This window comes from Anoplopoma fimbria, chromosome 19, assembly GCF_027596085.1.
Source record: "Anoplopoma fimbria isolate UVic2021 breed Golden Eagle Sablefish chromosome 19, Afim_UVic_2022, whole genome shotgun sequence".
NCBI lineage: Eukaryota > Metazoa > Chordata > Actinopteri > Perciformes > Anoplopomatidae > Anoplopoma > Anoplopoma fimbria.
The window spans coordinates 15,523,309-15,537,053 of NC_072467.1; the positions used below are offsets into that span (position 1 = coordinate 15,523,309).

The 13,745-nt window shown below is 39.6% G+C and overlaps 2 protein-coding genes across 4 annotated transcripts in view; both read right to left on the reverse strand.

The window, feature by feature from the left end:
• LOC129107812 (septin-7-like) overlaps positions 1-7,080 on the reverse strand; it is a 57,199-nt gene extending 50,119 nt beyond the window's left edge. The window contains exons 1-3 of one of the 3 annotated variants that reach the window (XM_054619369.1): positions 7,032-7,080; positions 6,279-6,471; positions 4-103 (exon numbers count right to left, since the gene is read on the reverse strand). In XM_054619369.1, the coding sequence (XP_054475344.1) occupies positions 4-103; positions 6,279-6,317 (139 nt within the window). In that variant the 5' untranslated portion in view covers positions 6,318-6,471; positions 7,032-7,080. Of the gene's footprint in view, positions 1-3; positions 104-6,278; positions 6,866-7,031 lie in introns of those variants that run through there. The other 2 variants (XM_054619370.1, XM_054619368.1) reach the window with 2 other exon arrangements.
• A 1,998-nt stretch (positions 7,081-9,078) lies between these two features.
• ccl35.1 (chemokine (C-C motif) ligand 35, duplicate 1) lies at positions 9,079-11,427 on the reverse strand. Its single transcript, XM_054620438.1, has 3 exons — positions 11,289-11,427; positions 9,935-10,052; positions 9,079-9,814 (listed from the first exon to the last, which is right to left on the reverse strand). The coding sequence occupies exons 1-3, from the start codon at positions 11,353-11,355 to the stop codon at positions 9,700-9,702; spliced, it is 300 nt and encodes a 99-aa protein (XP_054476413.1). The 5' UTR covers positions 11,356-11,427; the 3' UTR covers positions 9,079-9,699.
• Positions 11,428-13,745: the final 2,318 nt, after the last annotated feature.

Here is a 13,745-nt window from a genome sequence, read left to right on the forward strand (position 1 = left end):
CACCAACAACCATCAACGTGAACTCGAACCCCCTTTTGACCGACTTCCGATACACCTGGTTGGGGAGATTGGCGAAGCCCACGTAGCCCTCCAGGTTCCGCTGCTGAAAGGAAACACACACACACACACACAGACTTTCTGTTAATGCAGAAATCCCACAAATGAATAGTAAAAATACACACACGCTCTCAAATACATTTGCATCTTTACACAAACTGCCCTTATCAACTCGCAGACACATGCACGCAACACACACAGAATCTCTGTTACTATGGTGACATATGAGCAGCTGATTCAGAGCTGCACACTGTCATTATTTGCACACGAAGTGACGAAAATTGTTTTTTGTGAAACTAGTAGTTCTGAAGCAGAGCCACTTTGAAGTGAAGGGCAGCTGGAGAGGTGAGGGAGGGAGGGGGGAGGACTCAGAGAGAAAGATAAGGATGAAAAGAGGAAGTGGATTCAACCCTGCCGAGGTCCATCAAACCAGTAAACTAAAACAGAAGAGTGAAATAAGCCAATAAATGAAGTCAATCGGTTCTCTTTATCCCTTTTCTCTCCCTTCCCCATCGCTCTCTCTTCCCCCCCTCCCCTACAATCAATGTGCACTGTCCTGCACGCTACGTGAGGCAAACACAATTGATCGCTGGCCCACCCGACAGAGAGCGGCCTCTCAGGGTTTGTCGTGCACGACGCCGATGGAAGAACGGCAGCCCTGCACTGATAGGTCTGCTGAAGGACGGGGGTTTGAAAAGCTCCTGATACAGAACCTTGACTGACTCAACTCCCCAATGAAGACCAGAATGAACCGATCCTTGGTGGTGAAAACATGGAAGGGGGCATTTTAAGCCCATTTCCATCCCGCCACAGATACACTTCTGTACTTCTTCTGTCTGTGTGATGCATCTTGAGTCGTTGCTTATGTTGCATTTTGAGGTGAGAAACTTCCGGTGAATGGGGTAAAAAACAACAACTAAATATTGCTATGAAGTTTCCCAAGTTGATTACTGACCATAGGAACATTATTTTTTGTATCACAAGTTTTCTGAAAATGTGTGTTTAAATATGCAAATGAGACATTATCTTATTAAATATGTGCTTATTTGCATATATTTCCAACAACATTAAAGATAAAAGGACATGAAGGAGAAAGCCAGGTTAAAAACTCTTGTTTCATTTTGTCGACATATTAGAGTCAAAGGCTTTTACAGAGGGAATTTTAAATATGTCTATAAATAGAGATAATATATCTATAAATCAGAAAATACTGTCAACGGCCATCTCCATGTTTTCAGTAATAATATGTTGTATAAATCAGGGTATGAATTATATATGAACAAACCCCTCTGTAAAAACCTTCAGAATACAGATAGGAATGAAACTGTAAAGTTTGATGTATGTAAGTGCTACTGAAGTGAAGATTTCTGGATCAAAAACTAATTTAGAGAAAAGGGCCTTTAAAGATATGTTTTGTAAAATTACATACATGGTGAAGACACTACAGGTGAATACGGTTAATAAAATACAAGTTACATTACAAGTTTCCTGATATGTTATGTTTAAATATGCAAATGAGGTATTATCTATGGTAACTTTTGGTGAATTTTGAGAATTTGATAAAGGTCACTTAAATATCATATACCATTACACCTTATTCGGAATGGAGCATTTTCCCATTAAGACATGTTGGAGATGTTGGAGAATGTTTTGTTTTTTTTAACTACAGTTTTCCACACACGGCATCTTCCCCGTTTACGGTCCGCTCTGTGCGTTGTATGGTAGTTATGCACAAACCGACTTACAGAGATAAATGCCTAAAAGAAGAGCCCACATTCCTGTTTGTAAGAAAAAACACATCTTCTTTTAAACATCTTGAAAGACTTGGATACCAACAGGTTGTTGGATGAGCACAAATATTGCATCGCCGACCTTTTAAAGAAGATGGTTGAAGGAATGAAACAGGTAGGCTGGTAGGCACTGGTTACATTAACCAGAGTGTGCATGGCTACATGTAAATGGAAATATTAGTGGAATATCCTTTTTCAGAAGGCATGTAAACAGCTGAGTTGAAACTTTGTCTTTTTCAGAATAAGGGCAAAAAAACTTATTTGGTGCATGTAGTCAGTGTGGTTTATCAAGCACACAAGACTACTGTTTGGAGGCAGTTACTGACCCTTAACAGCTAGCTTAGCTGCTATCGCTGGTATGCTATATTGCTCTTGTTTGGGCTTTCAGGCTCCCTATCTGTCAGGCTCCCTATCTGTCAGGCCCTGTGCCAAACTAACACAACCCAGTTCTACAGCAGCATCTCCCCTTTAACGTCAACCTCCAACCCAACTCTCAGTAAAATTAAAAACCAAACGAACAAGCCAAGCCCCCAAAACTACAGTGATATTTCATATTGCAATCCCTTACACTACTTGTTTCCGTGTCAGGAGTCGCGACAAAAATAAGTGCAAGAGTCAGTATTTTGCAGCTGTTATTTCAGTGTGTCAGATACATAAATAATCAACACAGTACAAGCAATATTGGATTGGACTGAGTAGACACTCAGGCAGATACCAAATATTAAAGGACTCCAGTAGGGATCAGGGGCAAAAAACCTTGATAGGGACATCCTTTATAAATATGTAACTGTAGCTACTGACAATAACAGTTTGAGGCCTTGAGGTATTGACTAGAATGTGAGGTCATTAAATAGGAGGAAGTTATATTCTGAAGGCTTTACAACCGCTGGGCTCTAAAACAGCTGAGACAGTGAATGTTGAATTCACTGTCTCAGCTGACTTGAATGTTTCCAGCCAAGGACGACCAGACTCATATAAACACTTTTTTATCACTAGGAACATGCTTTTGACCCCGCTCCCGTCCCAATCCATACAAAACGTCAGACCATAATTTAGCACTTAAAAGTCTTAAACTCCTAAGTTGTGGGATATTCAACAGTCACATGTGGGCTGGGCTGTAATGCTATGCTGTCTGCCTGCTTTTGGCCATGCTGTATGTCTTTTGCAAGTCTGTATCAGCGTTGACTCATCATTCATAACAAGGGTTTGACCAATGTCTTTCACAACTACAAACACAACACAGCCTGGAAGTTGTTTCCTGGCAACACAAAAATAAATTGGCCCAAGGTTTTTGAAGGCCCACCAGACACTTTTGTTTTAGGTATGCGTGCTACACTGTCTGTTGTGTGTCCAAGTTACCAGTATTCTGTGGCCTCAAGGTTGACCCACCACAGCTGTGTCGTGGTAGGAGGACTGCTTACATTATATGACCCCGCCATTCAACAGTATTATAAAAGTGTACTGTGTCGGACTGTGTTGCTGTAGCTCCAATCAATCATAAAAAAAGCGACTAACAAATATTAATATTTTCTCTTTCGTTAGCCCTCTGCTAGCATTATGCAGATCTTTTTTTTTTTTTTTTTTAAATATTGATGTTGATTTGCTAGCAGAACCTTGGTTTTCTTCTAACGTTATGCTAATAAAAATGTATTGAAAATGTCGATATTGATCTGGGGACAACAACATGGCTGGATAGCTAGCTAGTCTTGTTGTTAAACATACTGTCAAATTATATTTACTGTTCGTCAACCGTACGCAATGTTATCGACTTTGAATTTGTCTTACAAAATGTTAGCTTGCTTTTTTTACAATTTCATGAAAATATTTATATTTATTTGGAGACCTTGACTTTCTGGGGAGGTAGCTAGTCTCGTTGTTTAACATTCTGTCAAACTATGTTTACTGTTTATAAACCATACGCAATGTTATTGACTTTGAATCTTGCTATCTAGCATAACGTTAGCTTTCCGGCTCGTAGCTAAGCCAAAGTGTTCTATTAGCTGAGAGGACTTAAAATATCTCCAGTTGCCAAGTTGCATCTAAGGTCCATTCTAAATACTGGAGTAGCGAACTACGTTTCCGTTTCACAAGAACCTTATGGGCAGTTAATGATTGTTCCAGGTATTAGCAAACCCTCAGGTGTACCTGGGAAACGGAGTTACGGCTGGTGAAAAACTTTAATTTGTTATCAAAACACATGAAAATATAAAATGATGGCCTTAATTTTTTTTTTCTTTGGCAAGTGACCATGGTATAAGCAGGATAATGCACTTTGAGGTGTCCAATATCTGCAATGAATGTCCAATATCTGCTCATAATGGACAACTCACTGGGCATAATTCCTTATGTAAATGCACATTACTAGCCTAACTCTACCCTCTACTGTATAATCCTCATTTCCCACTGTTGAGTGTAACATCCAGAAAAACTGCAGGCTACACACCAACACCACCGACGGACGCTATGGAGGCACAGAATGTGGAAAAGAAAAGGAAACAATCTATTTGCCTCATCAATACTCCGTGATGCATGCAGCTCGGCAGTAGGCGGAACTACTCTGAACAAGCCTGAAGCACTTTTCCACCATTTCCATGTTTGATCCACCCACATACAAGTTCCGTGGGCGATTACGCGTGTGTTACATAAGGATCCACCTCTGGGGGTTCGTCCATCCCCCCCCCAGCTGCACTGTGGGCAGCACAGGTAATGTAACATGCTGGGATGGTCATTTAGCTATTGGGAAGAAATTATAAATGAAGGCTCTCACTGTTTCTACAAAATAGTGTGTGTGTGTGTGTGTGTGTGTGTGTGTGTGTGTGTGTGTGTGTGTGTGTAGATGGGAGTTGAATGGTGCACAGAGTTAAACTGTGTGTGTGGGTGCGCAAGTGGTGAATGTATTAACATGCAGTATACATGTCATGTGTGCATGAAACACACAATGACGTTTATATAAAGAAACATTTCCAGCTTAATGACTGTGTTCATGGTAGTATTGCCACCAATATTCACAATGACACTTGCCAGTGAAATGCATTATGGCTAATGTGGTTCTTTAATAAGATAAGTGACTAGAAGGAAAAACAGGCAGGGGACTTAAAATAGGGGAAGTAATGCTGGATGAGTGAGAGGAAGGCTAGTCAGTGCATTACTGTTAACCCCTCCCCCAGTCCACCCGGTGGTGATAGTAGCTGCCTGGTTCACTGACATCATCCCCCCCCATACAGCAGCTGATGCTGAGGCCCTCTCACTGCTTCCATCAGCTGTTTTAACTTCCAGTTAATACATGCTGAATATTAATCATGTATTAAATATAGCATCGCTTAACGCCGCAGCAGGAGGACACAAATCTTTTGAAAACGGAGCTTGTGTGATTTCTTTCTTTGGTTAATTTTAGCACCGGTTCCTCACTATCTCTCTAGGTGCACATCGTACATGCCGCCCCCCCTGTGGTGTCATGCTGAGGACCCCCTCTTCAGACTGTATCACAAACATGTACAGTACAAACACTAAGTGTGGTGTGTTGTAAGTGCATGAGTAACCACTCATTGCTAAACAGAAGTGCTGGTGCACTTTAAAAAAGAGTTGCTATCTGGAAAAGCAATTTGAGGAACAGGGTTTAATATCTCTAGTAATGAGTGGTTCAGTCACTTTTGTTCTGTATACAATGCCATCCAGAAAAGCAGTGTTTTATTTGATGAAATGCAGATAGTTTGAATATACATTGCTCGTGGTCCTAACTGCGAGAAGAGTAAAGCAAATCTGATCTGGGGTCTGATATTGGAAGCATAATATCGAACCACCGTAGCTGGCTAGGACTATCATCTGGATTTTATTCAGAGCAATACTAGCAATATTGTCACGGTCGGTGTGAAAACACACGTCCAAAGAAGACCACGTACTGTGACAACGTCCAACCATCAAACCAGCCTCCATTCAAATAACTGCCATTTTAAAGACAACATTATAGTGTTTTGCGTTAGAAAACACACTGTGATCCACTGCACATGATCTATTGCAACAAAAATGCAAATCACACAACCTCTCTCTCCCCCAGAACCAGGCTGCACAGAGGTGGGAGGCGTGATTCTAGTTTGAAACGATGGAATATACCGAAATGCATGTAGTTTGATCAACCACATGATGCCGATGTTATCAGTACACTATATGAATTTGTCTTAAGGTGTGAGTCATATCTCTTTTAAATATATATATATATATATATATATATGTAATACACTCAAATGAGCAGATTGTTAAAGATGCTTGGTGCTCGGGTTTCTCCCTATACAGGAGGTCGGTACCAGCACGAGCCAGAACTCACGGCTTCGGCTAAATAGGGTATATTCAAATAAAAGGGTTTTAATAATCTCCCATCGAAAACACAACAGTAGTGATGACACATCGGTCTGTTTAGAAGACAATTGGACTTACGGCGATGCTGGGAACCGCAGTCTCTGGTCGCTCGATCATCGTACCGTGCTGTCACAACCCAGCCTGCAAAGGACAGTCACCGAGGCATACACTGATCACCGTCCGGAGAGAATGACGGAGCGGAGAGGAATGAGCCGCTCTGCAGCGTAATGTCCCCGTTGATTGGTGTAAACAAAACGAAGCACAGTGGCGTCTGCAGTGGAATGAATGAGGCTCAATTACATATGGCCGCTAACGGATACTACTACCAGATGTAGCACAGTGAAGAGAAACGCTCTGACAACTGAATTTCTTCACGAGGCAAACCAATTAAGTGTAGGTGGATAACACGTCCGGTTGAGAATTTCAGAATAAGACGAAATGTAGCGCAACATTTGCAAACCTCGACTGAAAAATGTTCCAAAAACAAAGACATGTTAAGGAAAATTCTGGTGTAGGTTTTTATGGATGGATAAGAACTGTCTTAATGTTAAGGGTCGAAGTTTATCCCCCCCTTTAGGCTAGCTTTTCCGCTGACCCATTTTTGTATTATTATTAATTAAGCTAAATTGAAGATATTACTCAGGACGATAAAGACGTTACATAACTGTTTACTTTGTTAGCATTTAACCACTAAACTCGTGGAAGTGTTAGCTGTAATGCTACATTAATAGTTGTTTTCTAAAATGTGCATGCAGTAATAGATATAATTTCTGCTTCAAATGTGAACCAAAAAAAATCCGTATCATATTTTAAAAAAAAAAGAGAAACTACCTCACAGCAAAGAACAATGAGACGCGACAACCGGAGGGCGGTAATCAGGCTCTTATCTTGAAAGGAAATACGTTTACCTACCGGTCTACAGCCGTGTATGGCCAGCTTGATTCAACGGATCCATCTTCCAATTGGTCAAACGCGATAGCGACCGGCCCTCTGATAGTGTGCGCGTGAGGCCTTCACGTGCTGGAGGCGAAACAGTGCTGCCTTCAAAGACGGCTGTGAATAGCGTTACCAAACAATTACACTCATATGGCCATACCATAAAGTGAGAAATGGTGAGGTAATTGATTTAAAGGCCGCTAAATATGGGGAATAAACTGTAGGCCTTCATTGTAACGTATAACCTACTCATCAAAAAATATATCCGGGAACCATTTAGGACTCCTTTGGCTCATGTCAATCATAACATACAGCAAAGTAATTACCAAATGTATATAATAATGACCCAACAATATACTTTTTATGGATGACCTATAATTTCTTGCCAGGTAGTCAGAATATAGGCAGTACTGGTGGTTTGGTGTTGAATGTAAAATAAGCCTTTTGATCTCATTCGTTAAAGTGCCTCTGGTTTCCAGTAAATCCAAGATGGCTGTAATGAATCATGAAATATATCAGCAACATTAAAGGCACCTCAGTATCTCCTCACTAAAGCTTCTGATGGGAGCTTTCAGCCCTCTAATAAATGAACAGTCCCAAAGAATTGTGGTACTTGTGACCAGGTCTTGATTGTGTCCTGAAAATGAAGCTTTGTAGTGCATTGGCGCGCTCTAGTGGCTAAGAGAGTAACTGCCACCAGAGTCCACAAACCCCGAGATGCACAGTTAGAAACTTTTACAAACACACACACACACACACACACACACACACACACACACACACACACATATTTTTTTTGGGGGGGGGTGAACATTAAACCAAGACCTGCGTTTGGTGAACTATGGCTACAAGTGGCAATTCATAGTTTTCAGTCACGTGAAAACTATGAATTACAGAATGATCTTACAGAAACATGTATCTAAAGTTAGCTAACATCAGCCAACATTAGCATCCATAAACTACTGCTCATAGTATAAGACTAAAATAAGTCTTTAGTGAGAAAACCTCTGAGTGTATTGCATTGAGCAAGGTTTTTTTTTATCTCCCCAGGTGTTAAGTCTGTGTGGAGATCATGCGTTAGTATACTTGTGTGTCTATCAGTCTGTCTGTCCAGAGCTAATCTCTCATACTACTGGACCAATCAGCCTAATATTTTTGTGCTCGTTTAGGACTCTATGCTCAAGGTCCTCTCATGGTTGCGGTGATTCACAATTTTTGAAAAACCTATTTTACTGACTGTTTACTTGTTGTTTACTGACAGGGAACGCTGGCAATTGACTAAGCTTCAAACAAGCCTTACATAGTCTGTTGCAGGCAACATGTTGCCTCTTTTCCCAGCTCAAAAATTGATATCCATTTTGAAGCAGAGCCTCTGCAGGGTAATCCATACACAATATGTTATGATCCACTAAAGTAAGGCACGATACGAGAGACATTAATCTGTTTTTGTTATCTTCACCAATATCTTGACTGTAAGGGAGCCTGGAAGGACAATTGAGTGAGATCAAACTCTACTGAGTACACTTTCGTAGCTGCTTAAGAATTCAACTTGTCATTTTGATAAGGACAAATGTGATATTTCTTTTTACAGAAGTGACTGGCTTCAGGAGATGAGTTTTTGGCCCAGAAGGCAAAAACTCATTAACTCAGTCCTGCGGAGGTATCCACAGAGTCCTGCTCATCTAAAGCTACATCTCCCTGAGAACGCTGCTCAACAGTAAATACAAAGACTCTGGCATGGAAAAGGAGGATGAAAAGATCTAAAGAAAAATGGAATTTGACAGTAAAGTTGAGATAAAAGTTCTGAGTCAAGCTAGCTGACAGGCGGAACCTGACACTTCTTAGTACGGCTCCATCTCTTCAGCACGCACTAGTTTATGACATATCAAAAAAGGGAATTAACACACAGGAAGTGTGAGGGGAAAACCACAGAGACCAACAATGACATATTATCTTGCTTTAATTCAACAGCGTCAGAAGCACAAGCCAATACAGAAATACATTTTGTACTTATCTGTACAAGTACTTGAATTCAAAACATGACAGTAAATAGAATTAAAAAAAAACACCATCACTTTAGTCTATATAAAAACAAGAGGAAAGCTCACAGTGGTTTATCAGAAATAGTGGGGTGACCCGTAGCTTATACTCTGATACAACAAATGGAGTTGGGAGGCATTGCTCTTTTACAGTGAATGTAGTTTTCTTTTAGTCAATTTAAATCACAAAGCATCAGTATTTCACAGTGTTGACGGTCAGAGTGTAAGCAAAAAGTACACATAATATTCCATATACTTAAATTAAACCTTTTTTAAAGTCAGAAATGTAGAAAACAGTATGTGTGCCCCAAGAGTAACTCACAAAACATAAATATATTTTGCATATTAGTAAATACTTAGCATAAAGATAGACAGATACCCCCTGTAGACCTTATGATAACGCATCTTTGACAGTTTTGCAGCATCAAGAAACATAACTAATAACTAACTAATAATAACTAAATAAATGGATTTTGTCCATCAGAGGCCCTGATAGGTGCCTCTGTAACGTGGCGTTGCCATGGTTACAGGTTGGACGTCTCTCCTGCGACAGATTTGGCAGCCAGGTAGCTGATGAGCTCCTTCACCCAAGCATCTGTGGGTCTGGCACACAGTTGACGCCCCGCCACGGTCTTCAACCTGAACACACACACAAAGCAGGACAAGTCAGCGCGTTCAACTTGCAGAGACAGGGACGGTGGGGGACGTTGGGGGAAGGGGGGACGGTGGGGGATGGTGTCTCTGAGGACAGGGACTTACAGGACGGCAGGCTTGGGGCACCTCTGGCTGGTCCTGATGTAGCCCACCACTTTGTCTTTGGGCACCTCGTTCTCATTGAAGCGAAAGCAGCATCTCTTGGGCCCGGCGCCACGCAAGCCTGGAAACAAACACACACCAATGAGCAAATCACAACTTACACACAAACACACCCACACACTCTCACAGTATCACATGCTTGTTCCTTTTGTGTTCACTTTTTGATTTCCTCTGGTTGTGCCATCTGATACTGTTTGTTATTTTAGTTGAAGAGTTTGTTCTCTTGTCATTTGGAAGAAAACCTCTTGATGTGTGTTACTGTTTAAATAAGCACTGGTTTAATTTAAAGGGAGACTCTACACGCACCATAAGTTGATTTCTTACATCGAGACCATTATATTTTGTATTACAAGTTCACTGAAAATATATGTTTAAATATGTATATAATGCATTATCTTATAATATGTGCTAATGTGCATACATTTACGGAACATAAATCTGAACATTGGATAAAGCCAGTTTCAAAATGATTGTTTCATTTTGTTAACATACTAGCGTCAAAGGTTTTTAAAGAGGGAATTTTAAATACCTCTTTGTGTCACTCCGTAAATCTGAAATACCTTCAACAGCTATAAAGAAATCCATCCGTTTTTAGTAATAAAATGTTGTATAAATCAGGATATGAATGATATTTGAATAAACCCTTCTGTAAAAACCTTCAGAATAAATATAGGAATGAAATTGTAAAGTTTGGTGGATGTAAGTGCTACTGAAGTGGAGATTTCTGGATCAGAATCTGAGAAAAAACTAGTTTTACAGATATGTTTTGAAAGTATGGATGAATAGGGAAAAACATATGCCAATGAAACTTCCTCAGTTTATTTCCTTACATTAAGACTATTATTTTTTATATTGCAAGTTTTCTGAAATGTTATATTTAAATATGCAAATGATGCATTTTCTTATGGTAACTTTAGTGAAATCTAACAGACCCAAACAGACAAAGTAGTAAAATGTATGTTTTAATCCCTCTTGTCTGAAAGAAGACGTGCTATGAAAGCAGGATTGACCAAAATCTCTACATTTTTTTGCCTGTAGTGTCTTGAAAGTAAGCAGTAAATGAACGAGAATTAAATAATGTCAAAGTCCTTTCATACAACCAGCTGCATTAATAGATCTTATTTACAAGAATAATAAGACACATTATCACCTTATAAAGTTGTTAAAATGTTATCAAAGAGTCGTCTGTTTATTTCCACTGATCAGACTGAATCACATTAATAATATCGAATGTACCATAGTCATCATCAATATTAAAATGACTGATTGAATGTGTTATTAACCAGCCCCTTCTTACCTTCAGTCAGGGTGACGGCAGCCAGCATCAGCACCAGCACGGAGAGAGCGAGACGAGCAGCAGCCATGTTTCTTTCACTGAGTAGCAGTAGGTGAGTGTTATCAGCCTGTTCTTCTCTTCTGCTGTGTGACTTTGAGCTGTGTCCTCTCCTGCCTTTATACGGTTCAGCAGCAGCCTTAGAGGGGGGAGAAAGCTCTGCGCTGGGACTTTACTATGACGTGTCAGTATTTCCCCCTTTATCTGAGAGTTTCATGTGGGGGCTGTGTTGGTGTGAAGTCCATTTCACTTCCCTAAACACAGTGACATTCAGTGAACCCTGAGCTCAGCGTGTTAAATAAAGAAGTACTTATTTTGTTTTCCAGCGTGGTTTCCCTGTGAATTACACATTTCTTGTGACCAAAAACTACTGTACTTTCTTTTCGCTGCGTAAACATCACAGCTACAACAGATCTTTGAGAGCAGCTACATGAAACCAGTGTCATTAATATAAAACAGAGGAGGCAACCAGCTGTCTTCTTCCACTACAAAATGAATGAAATAGCCTTTTTGCTAGATCCTAACATGAATGTCCATATACGTATATATAATACAGAATATACAAAATATTCCTGTTTGTGACAACATGTTCCTACACCATATCTTGCTTTCCCTGATACTGATTCCAATACCTGAACTTGTGTATCGGTCGATATCGATTTCCATTCTGATACCAGTGTGCTAAAATACAAAAAAGTTAACATGTCATATTTCCCTAAATATATTTCATATTGCTGTGAAAACGTCTCCTACAAACAACTGGATTCATTCAAGTTTCTTGCCAGAAACTACAATTTACAATGTTTAATATGAACACATCATAATAAAGTTATAATCAACCTTTGCTAAATAATAATTTTAACTGCATTACACTACAAAACGAAACTTAGGTTTAGGCAAAACAAAAACACCACTTACTCAGGTTTAGGAAAAACATCATGGTTGGGCTTGAAATAACTTTGTACAGTTAGGTCTATGCAACAAAAGGAACGTTAAGTTTAGGCAACAACACCATGTAGTTAGGTTTAGGAATACCGTATTAAATATTAAGTTTAGCAATAAAACCATGAAGTTAGGTTAAGGAATACGGTCACAAACATTAAGTTTATGCAACAAAACGAAGTAGTTAGGTTTAGGAATACTATATCAAACAATAAGTTTAGGCAAAGAAAACCTCAACAACACTTTTTCACTCCGTTCCAAACACCGATCTCATGGTTGGACCTCATTGTGTTGTTTTTTGGACCCGTCTACCTCCCATCTTGCCCACCATAAAAGGTCTTTGCCTATATTTCATACTACATCTCTTGCTCTGACTGATGCATTGTCACATGGATGTGACATTTGCATTATATTACTCCTGAGCAACATGAAAAATAAGACCATTTGTGAGAAAATGCCATGATACTGGACGTGATCCAGGGTGATTGAGGGTCAACTGGGTGATTGAGTGGCATGAAGCACATATTTCATTACAAGGCAGTTAAACTGCACAGTTTGGGGATTCTCAAGTGTTTTCACTAGAATCACTGCACAACAATGATATCATCAACAAGAGGAAGAAGACATCATTATGAGGGTTTGTACTGAATGAGCCTGGTGGTTTCCATTGGACAAAAATATATATATAAAAAAAGTTTCAGCTTTTCTAGATTGTTTTCTTCTTCTGTAAAACACATGATATGTTCACCTCTTCAGGGCTGTACACATCCTTCGTCAAGTACAAAGGAAATTCTTTTTTTTCGTTGAACTGCTCATGTCCACACTGAGGCGAAAACCTGTGAAGTAAGTTCACAATCACACACTCCATTCATTTTGAAGGAGTTTGGACTTGGACAAATTGATTACAAGTAAACTAAATTATCTTTTAGCAGGAAAAGGGCGGTTTGTAAAGAAAAGCTGGAGTATTTATCAATAAAGTACACATGGTACCATACCAGGTGAGCTTTGTGTGAGAACCCTAGTACATCTGTATGTCTGACTCATTATAATAATTAATCGTCATAATAATCCTCTAACCATGTTTGAAGCAGTTATATATGAAAACACCTCGCAGCAGCTGGATGTGATGAAGTGAGGTGTTCAAAGAAACAGATATTTTGTTGTGCCTTGAGTTAAAATAAATCTCAAGCTGTTCCCTCTAGAATACAAGTAAGCAGAAAAATGAAGCATTACAGGATCGTCCACATCAGCACTGAAGATGGATGAAGACCATACGGTTGAAAGCTCAGAAAAAGTCAGTTGGTGGATTTTTTCTGTACAAAATACTAACCGCAGGTCAAGGTTTTCATGCTCAATTCAGTAATAATGATGCGCATTAGACTTCAGGGACAAGATCAATTATCTGACATCAGTTATTTCACTGCAAGATTTGTTGGTATGGTTTAAGACTCTAAAGGCGCCAAAGTAAATCACATGTTG